The sequence below is a fragment of the Miscanthus floridulus genome, chromosome 17, assembly GCF_019320115.1.
Source record: "Miscanthus floridulus cultivar M001 chromosome 17, ASM1932011v1, whole genome shotgun sequence".
Classification (NCBI taxonomy): Eukaryota; Viridiplantae; Streptophyta; class Magnoliopsida; order Poales; family Poaceae; genus Miscanthus; species Miscanthus floridulus.
The window spans coordinates 30,264,815-30,273,965 of NC_089596.1; the positions used below are offsets into that span (position 1 = coordinate 30,264,815).

The 9,151-nt window shown below is 44.9% G+C and overlaps 1 protein-coding gene across 1 annotated transcript; it reads left to right on the top strand.

Moving 5' to 3' along the window:
- The first annotated feature begins 4,796 nt into the window (after window positions 1-4,796).
- On the top strand, window positions 4,797-8,664 carry LOC136517914 (protein CHUP1, chloroplastic-like). Its single transcript, XM_066511569.1, has 4 exons — window positions 4,797-5,741; window positions 5,856-5,920; window positions 6,399-7,178; window positions 7,415-8,664. Exons 1-4 carry the CDS (start codon window positions 5,552-5,554, stop codon window positions 8,264-8,266), a joined length of 1,887 nt encoding a protein of 628 aa, XP_066367666.1. The 5' UTR covers window positions 4,797-5,551; the 3' UTR covers window positions 8,267-8,664.
- Window positions 8,665-9,151: the final 487 nt, after the last annotated feature.

A 9,151-nucleotide genomic window follows, 5' to 3' on the forward strand; every position in this document is an offset into this window, starting at 1 on the left:
CATAAGGGCAAACTAGGCTCTCCGGATACAGCCTGCTCATGTTTGGTTCCCTGGTCACCCTCCCGACCCAGGCTCCGCTCGTGCAAAAGCCCTCTCCTGGCCTGGCTCGCGAGGAACGCCCAAATCGGCCGTTTTTCTTCATCCTGGCTCGCTCCGTGCTCCCGCGAGCTTGCGTGCCTGGCGATTCGGTGCGCGGGGAGATGGCGCAAAGATCCTAGGGTTACCTCCCCCGTTCCCGCCATTCACCGCCTATATATCTTTCCTCCCGCCGTCTCCCTCTCTTCTTCTTCTTGTCGCTCCCCGTCTACACCGCCGGTAAGCTCCACCTCCTCCTCCTCCTCCCCTCGGTGTTCTTGATGGATTCGTGGCCTCCTAATGCCTACCCCATATCTCGATTTGTTGCAGATGCCGTGGATTTGCGTCCTCTCGAAGCAAGTGAGTTTTTCTCTCCTCTTTCTCCATTTTTCTGTGCGATTTGAAACCCTAGGTCACCATTGTTTGTTGATCTCGCTGCAGGCACACCAGATCTGATTTCTTGGCTGTTATTGCGGTATGGATCCTTGTTCTTAGGTCTTATTTTGTTTTCTTGTTTTTTCAAGTAAAAATCCTATTTTGTGTATGCTAATCCTCTTTTCTTTGCTTGTGTGCTTGCAGATCTGAGCTCCCTCACCTGCTAGGTTGGGCTTTTGCTAGTGGTGCTGCTTGTTGACGTGGGTATTTTGTATATCTACTCCCCCTCTCGCCTCCCCCCTAATCTGTACCATGTGATAGTGAGTCCTGCGTTCTTGGATTCAGATGCATGTCCTACTTTGTGAGATTATGAGCAAGTATATGAAGTTGCCATTTTATCTGAGCTATTGTCCAAGTCTGTGATGATTCCTTTTGTCCTGAGCTATTGCCTTAGTCTATGATGATGCCTTTTTTCTGAGCTATTGTCCTAGTCTGTGATGATGAAAGTCTTATTTTTAGCATGTTCTAGTATATGATGAATCCTTTTTCTAAGCTTTTGTCCAAGTCCATGATGATGACATTGTCATTCTGAGCATTTGTCCTTAAATCCCATTCATTTTTTCTAGATGGACTTGGAAGAGAAGAGACGCATTCTTTTTGCTCGTGCTGCTTCTCTTATCACTGCTATGTATGCCCTGCTGTTTGCTAGACTTAAAATGCTACGGAGTCAGCGGCCTCAGATCAGTTATGGTCCAATGAGCATTAGGGATGAGGAGCGTCAAAGGAACTTGAACTTAATTTACAACTACAATGATATAGAGTGTGTGAACATGCTTAGAATGAGAAGGGCACCCTTTTTAGTTTGTGCAACTTGCTTAGGGAGAAGAAGCTACTTGCTGACAACATAAATTCTTGTGTTGAAGAGCAAGTTGTAATGTTTCTCCATATTGTTGGTCATAACCAACGATTTAGAGTTGTAAAGCAAAACTGGAGAAGGTCTATAGAGACAGTCCATCGCCATTTTAAAGATGTGTTGTATGCTATTGGTGAGCTTAGACAAGAGATGATTAGACCTCCAAGCAATGAGACACCAGTAAAGATTAGCAACAGCCATAGATGGTATCCTTACTTTAAGGTAAAAAAAACCTATCATATAGCTGCTAGGATATTGTTGTATTAGCTCATGTCAATTTACGATGCAATTTTGGATACCATGTAGGACTGCATTGGGGCCATTGATGGGACTCATGTATTTGCCAAAGTTCCAGCCAAGATGCAAGCTGCATTTAGTGGTAGAAAGAATGCCCTCACACAAAATGTGCTAGCAGCAGTTAGCTTTGACTTGAAATTTACCTATGTGCTGGCTGGTTGGGAGGGATCAGCTCATGATGCCACAATTCTTGCTGATGCATTACAGAGAGAGGATGGGTTGAGGGTTCCACCAGGTAATTAAATCAACTGTGATAATAAGAAGCAAATATAACTGCAAAATGATGAATCTAATTGAACTCCACATTTGTTTTAGGCAAATTCTTCTTAGTAGATGCTGGATATGCTTGTCGGCCTAGATTTCTTTCTCCTTATCGAGGTTGTAGGTACCATCTTAAAGAATATGGGAATAGGAACTACCCAACCAACCCAAAAGAGTTGTATAATTTGAGGCACTCTAGTTTGAGAGTAACTGTAGAAAGGGCATTTGGGGCTCTGAAGAATCGTTTTCGCATCATTGACACCAACAAACCATTCCATCGCTTGAGAACACAAATCAAGCTTGTGCTTGCATGTTGTATAATGCATAACTGGATCCTTAGTTTTGGGGTTGATGAGGTTATTCCAGAAGAGTTCTCTTGGGTACCAAATGACACAAATAGTCAGCCCCATCCTGCTCATATGGATGACAATGCTGCCTGGGCACTTCAGAGGGATGAATGGGCTAATCACATGTGGGCTAATAGGGGTCTTTCTAGAACCTAGAGTTCTATTATGTATCATTAAGTTGCCTATAATTTATTTTATTCATGGACAAATATTGTTTTTTTCCTGTGATTCTACACTTGATCTGAGACTTTGGGCAATAGCAATGATATTTTTTTTCTGTGATACTATACTTGATCTGAGACTTTGGGCAATAGCAATGATGTTTTTTTTGCTGTGATACTACACTTGATCTAAGACTTTAGGCAATAGCAATGATGTTTTTTTTTCTGTGATACTACACTTGATCTGAGACTTTGGGCAATAGCAATGATGTTTTTTTCTGTGATACTACACTTGATCTGAGGCTTTGGGCATGTGCAATGATATTTTTTTCTGTGATACTACACTTGATTTGAGACTTTGGGCAATAGCAATGATGTTTTTTTTTCTGTGATACTACACTTGATCTGAGGCTTTGGGCAATAGCAATGATGTTTTTTTTCTGTGATACTACACTTGATCTGAGACTTTGGGCAATGTGCAATGATGTTTTTTCTGTGATACTACACTTGATCTGAGGCTTTGGGCATGTGCAATGATGTTTTTTTCTATGATACTACACTTGATCTTTGCCAATGATCAGGCAACAGGCAAGTGGGCTATGGGCTCCAATGAGCCACTTGGCACACCATCTGACTGTGCTGAGAGCTCACTGAAGACTGAGATCCTGAACAGTGGCAAGATTGTGACTCCTGAGGATACCAAGAGTGAGGGAGGAGTTGGTAACAAGAGGAAGAGATCCATGCTGGCAGAAGAGGATGTTGTTTTGTTCACTGGCATGGCAGAGGCAGTGAAGGATGTTGCTGATGCTATTAGGTCGACCAAGGTTGAGGATTCCCACCCTGAGCTGTATGGTGCTGTTATGTTTGTGCCAGGCTTCACTGAAGAAGCACTGATGTGTGCTTATGGCCATCTGCTGGACAACATGGCCTTGGGTTCAGCTTTTGTCAAGATGTCTGACTCCCACCGTGAGCTGTGGCTAAGGACCTACTTGGCCAAGCACTACTACATGTGAAGGCTTCACAGCTTGAGGTTGATCCTTTTGTGCAGTGCCTCTTTTGTGCATACCTAACTACAGCTGGTGGATGTGTAGTGGGTTGACCTTCTGTTTTGTGCAGTTGATCTGATCCTGCATAGCTTACTTACTAACACTAACATATAGTTAGTGTCTTAGATAACCCTGCACCTACAACCTAGATCAACCTAGTGGTGGCAATCTGACCATGAGTCCATTGCCAATGGTGTGAACCTTGTGGTTCTGAACTTGATATGGGCACCAGCATGTGCCTGTGATTTGCACAATTTCATTCTGAGCACTTGCCTTATTGCCTGTGATGTTTGTTTTCTTATATTTGAGCACATGTCCATTGCCTATGATGCTTGTTTTCTTATATCTGAGCACATGTCCATTGTCTGTTACGTTTGTTTTCTTATATCTGAGCCCATGTTCATTGTCTGTGATGCTTGTTTTCTTATACCTGAGCCTGTATTCTTTACCTAGCTGGTGCATCTCTTTTTGCCTGTGTTGACATTGATGTGAACTTGATGATCTGAGAACTAATTTGATCTTGTTTGCCAATGATGTGACTATTTCAATATGAGCTTTTGTCTAATGCCAATGATAACGTTTTTTAAAACTAAGCACATGCATTGTGCCAATGATGAGGTTTTTTTATATATACTGAGCACATGCCTTATGCCAATGATGTTTTAGTTTATTATACTGAGCACATGCCTTATGTCATTGATGAACTTTAATTTTTTGTTTGTCATTCCATGGTCTAAAAGCTGAAGAAAAAATGAAGTCGATGGCGTGTTCGTAGTGGAGCATGCGGTATGCATTGCAAAGAAGGATGTAATATTCATTGCAAACAAAGTGTTGTAGCAAAATGATGTAATTTTTAGTGGAGGGTGTAATAATATTAGTCCGGGCTTTAGTAATTTTAATTTAGCTTTCCAAAATGATGTAATATTCATTGCAAACAAAGTGTTGTAGCAAATTTTGGACTTGCTGGTGGTAACCTTACCACTAAATCAAAGTGATAACTCCACCAACTTCTATGCAGGCAACCAAACACGGTTCCTGCATCCTCTTGATTTGAATCCGATGCAGGTTTAGGAAACCAAACACCGGCTGCATGTGACCAGGCTGCTGGGAGCCAGCCAACCAAACAACCACCCCTTGCATGCGCTCAGCCTGGCCAAAGGGGCCTGGCTGGCTGATGCGAGCTAGGCTGGACTGAGAAGTGAATCAAACACGCTCTTACAAACGCGCGGTGTGGGCGCGCGGTACGCCACACCGGCCGCTTTAGCGGTCTGCGGTGCGGACAGCCTGAGAGCCGTTTGTGGAATCAGCGAGAAGGTGACGGGAGAGGGCAAGCAAAGCAGATGCTAAGAACCCCAAATAAATAAAGAAAGGGGCGAAAGGAGGTGGCCGGCACTGTGGCGCAACGCAAGCGGACGATGCGTCGTCTCTCCTGTTGCTCTCGCCGAAGGAGGAGCTGGCTGCGGGCCAACTAGTTTTCGGATTCCAGCGTAGTTTGGAGTTGTCCTGTCCTGCGTTTGAGGAAAACAACGAGCCAATGGAACAACCTGAAAAAGTGAGGGACGAGCCCCCCAATTTTGTCCTGCTTCCTTTCTTCGTCGTCGTCTTCCTTCTCCTTCTTTCTCTCTCTCTCTCTCTCTCTCTCCCTCTCCCTTGACCTTCTTTTGTTGGCTGTGAGCTGAATTCGGAGCACGCCGGCCTAATTTTAGCTCACCCGGAGATCACCCCGGGACAAATTTCTCGAGGGGCAGCTCCGGTTGGTTGCTAGGCTGGGTTCTTCCCCCAGTCTGCTCGGCTCCACGCCATGGAGGTATAGCCGGCCACTCGCAGGTGCCGGAGCTCGCGTTTCCTGACGCGCTTTCTGGTTTTCTGCAAAAATTTCATCCCTCCAAGAACAGATTCTTCACCACACCCTTGTGTGGTCTCGTTCGAGCCCAAATTTTTTGAATTTGGCTCCGGGCTCCACCTCTCGTGGCGCAGAAGGATGCTCTTTTTGTGACCGACCGACAAGGTTGGATTCTCATCACCTCCGTGGCTCTCGATTGGCTTCTGTTCTTCTTGGGAGGTAGACAGCGTCAGATGCCCAACCCTCGTGATTGCAGCAGCAGCGGCGTTGGTGGGCCGAGCGCCGGGGACTCCAAGGACTTGCCCCAACTATTCCTCAGGGTGGGCGCGGCCGTCACGCTCTCTGTCGCCGGGCTGCTCTTCTCGCGGCGCCAGCGGCCGCCCCGGCAGCTCCTGCTGCCGCCACCTCCTCCTCCTCCCTCAGGTACCAGCAATGAGCAGATGTGCAAGTTCCTGTCAACATGGCGCATTGATTGTCAATCTCGCTATGTGCTGTGCTAGATGAAATTTGGTGATGGTTTGTCCTGTGTTTTTGTAGAGTCGGATGATGCTTGCAGCATGAAGGCCAGAACAGGGCTCAAGGAGCTGAGGATCCTAAAAAATGTAAGGATTTAGCTGAGTAATTCGTGATACCCCTGCGTACTATTTGTGGCCTACGATTGAAACTTTGCATTTTCATAGTGCTATTTCTTTTTGGGTTCTGAATAGTGGCGGTTTGTCTTCTTGAGGGATTAAAATCTTTCTCTAGACTGCTAGTGCTAGGTGATATAATATTATTGCCCATAAAAAATAAAAAATGTGCTAGTAGATGATCCTCTTCACTTCTTTAAATAGTATATCTTGCAAAGCAAGGTTAAGTTTTCAATTTTACAGTACTGCACGCATCAATGTTTTTCTCCCTCTGCTTTAAAGATTATGGGTAGTTTATCTTCCAGTTCTCCCCTGACAAAATACAAATTGCCTTCACATTGAGTTTCTTCTTTGTACTGCATCTCCGAGAACTACCCCATGTAATGAAAAGAATATGATACAAAAATTCCACTATTGACATTTACATACACTTCGGTTTTTGTTTGTGAAGGAGGATACCAAGGCAAAAATTATCAGTGGGAACTCTGTGCACACGACCACTACCACTACGACAACCACCACCACAGCACTAGTACCATTGGCCCCCAAATGCAGAAGCCTTGCTGATGATGAAGGGTACCTCCTTCCAGAGTTCAATGAAATGGTTCTCAATGAATTTGGCCGAGATATAGACAGCATTCCAACCACACCTGCAGCGAGAGTAAGGGAAGATGTATCAAATGACCATGAAGTCCACAAGCTTAGAGATTTGGTGAGATCACTGCAAGAAAGAGATAAGACCCTGGAGCTACAGCTTCTGGAGTGTTACGGTTTGCAGGAGCAAGATGCTGCAGTGAGGGAGCTTGAGAATCAACTGAAGATTAACAATGTCGAATCAAAGTTGTACTTGTTGAAGATTGAATCTTTACAGTCTGAAAACCAGAGGATGCAAACACAGTTGTCAGAGAACTCAAAGATAATCTCTGAGCTTGAGGCGACAAGAACAAAGTGCAAGTTGCTGAAGAAGAAGTTGATATCAGATGCAGAACAGGCTAAGGAGCAAATCACTTCCCTTCAGAAAATGGTCGATTCATTGCAGCACAAACAGACTGATGAGGAGAAAAATCATATTGAGGTTGAAAAGAAACTGAAGAGACTAGAGGAGCTGGAAAAGGAGGCAACAGAGCTAAGAGCTGCAAATTCAAGGCTGCAGCAGGAGAATGCACATCTTATTAGGCGACTGGAGGTTACACGCCTACCCCCTGTACCCAAGTCCAAAAATAGCATGGAGGTGATTCTTTACTGTTCTTGGACTGTGTTGTAGCTGGCACTTACTAAATCAATTTTAATCATCTCTTGGAGTGATCGTTTCTAAAATGGACATGGTGTTCTCGACATTTCTTTTGTGAATGGGAAGAAACGCATTATTATATCACAAAAATAATTTTTTATATGTTAGTTTAACTTCATTGTGTTCTTGATAGTTTGTTGTTCCATCAGGAATTGAATAACTAATAATGGTTTCAGGTAAAAGCATTGGAGGAGGCTGATCGATTGAAGCAAGAAACTGATAAGTTGGCTAAAGAGGTTGAACAACTTCAGAGTCACAGGTTTGCAGATGTTGAAGAATTGGTATATCTGAAATGGATAAATGCCTGCCTACGGTATGAGCTGAGAAACAAGGATGCTCCATCAGGGAAGACTGTTGCGCGAGATCTTAGCAAGACCCTGAGCCCCAAATCTGAACTGAAGGCCAAGCAGCTGATAATGGAATATGCCAATGCGGGTGCAGAGGACAGTCACTTGGGCCATGTCGAATTTGGTTCAGAGTGCTCTTCCTCACGGGCTTCGTCAGGTGAACTGGATGATGTATCAATTGATATTGCTTCGATGACAAAGCATAATAATAAAAACCCCAAAAAGAAAAAGTTCTTCTCTAAGCTTCGGAAACTGGTGCTGGGAAAAGGGAAGGAGAACCGTGAAGTTTCTACTCTGGAGAGGAGAGTGTCTATTTCAAGTTGTTCATTCGATGACTTCACTGGAAGGGATTCACATGATAGCTATTCTTCATTCATGGCAGAACCAAACATACCTGATAGTCGACGACATGGTGATCATGGCTTTGGTACACATTCTTCTTTGGACAGCGCAAAATCTAGTCCTCTTGGCACAGAAATTGTAGGTGAAAGAAGTGATCATTCTGGGGTCAAGAGTGTATCTTCTAGAGAGGAAAAGGTAAATGCATTTGGTCCCAGCGCTCGCCTTGATAGTAGCAAGGCCATACCTGAGGATGTTGAGATCCATAAATTTGCTGATGCGCTGATCACATCAAGGTCAGGTTCCATGTCGTCAAGAAGGTCGTCATCCTTCCGACACTGATATACGAATAGATTAGAAGTCATCTGCTACTGACCCATCTGCCTGGATGTATATTTCTGCCGGTTCTTGATGGGGAAGTTATAGGAGATGTTACTGGAATAAAGTTCTGAATACTTTATTCTTTGTACAATCACGTATAGGGTGTAGTTTATACTTACCTTTAATACCAATCCCTACCACTTGGGCTGGTAATGTGTATCATAAAATGCCACAGTTCAATGGCAAACATACAACACTTCTTTTATGTCTCTTGGGTGCATAATGTCGGATTGCTCTCTATAGTTTATATCAGCACTTACAACATTGTTAGATAATGTCCCGGCCTCTGTGTCCTAGAATACAAACAGAGGTTTGGCAGTTCGGGCTCCATAGCAGGAAATTATACATTCTGTCAATCAAAGTTCCTCGCATAAATTGTTTTGAATAGGTAAATCAAACATTTGTCCATGAGTGTCAGCCATGAACTCTCTAATGTAAGAACAAGAATGGTTCAGCCCGGTCCATGGGTTGATGCCAGGCTGGAAGCCGGCCGGTGCCGCAGGTGGGGCAGTCGAGGAAGAAGCAGCATTGCTGGGGGGCTTCTTCTTCTTCTTCTTGTTGGAGGAAGGTGTCGACGCCATCACTGGTGGGCGGTAGGCCGGTGACGCTGGTGCGGGCAGGCGGTAGACGGTGCTGGACGAAGAGGAACCCGCGGTGCCGAGCGGCAGTGGGGACGGCAGGTTGATGGATCGGGCTTGAGCGAGGAGCTCCGCGGCAGCCTGCAGCTTGGTGGATTTGCCGATCCGGTGCTCCTCAAGTTGGGTCTTGAGAAAGGAGGGGAGGCGCTTGCGCATGGTGATGTGCGGGACAGCTTGATGCAGGCTGTGAGGCTGGGGCTGAGACCTC

Excerpts from the sequence above, each read along its gene's own strand:
- LOC136517914 (XM_066511569.1), top strand. The coding sequence starts at position 5,552 with ATGCCCAACCCTCGTGATTGCAGCAGCAGCGGCGTTGGTGGGCCGAGC. Across the intron at positions 5,742-5,855 it reads ACCTCCTCCTCCTCCCTCAG|AGTCGGATGATGCTTGCAGC; the intron begins GTACCAGCAATG and ends GTGTTTTTGTAG. Across the intron at positions 7,179-7,414 it reads AGTCCAAAAATAGCATGGAG|GTAAAAGCATTGGAGGAGGC; the intron begins GTGATTCTTTAC and ends TAATGGTTTCAG.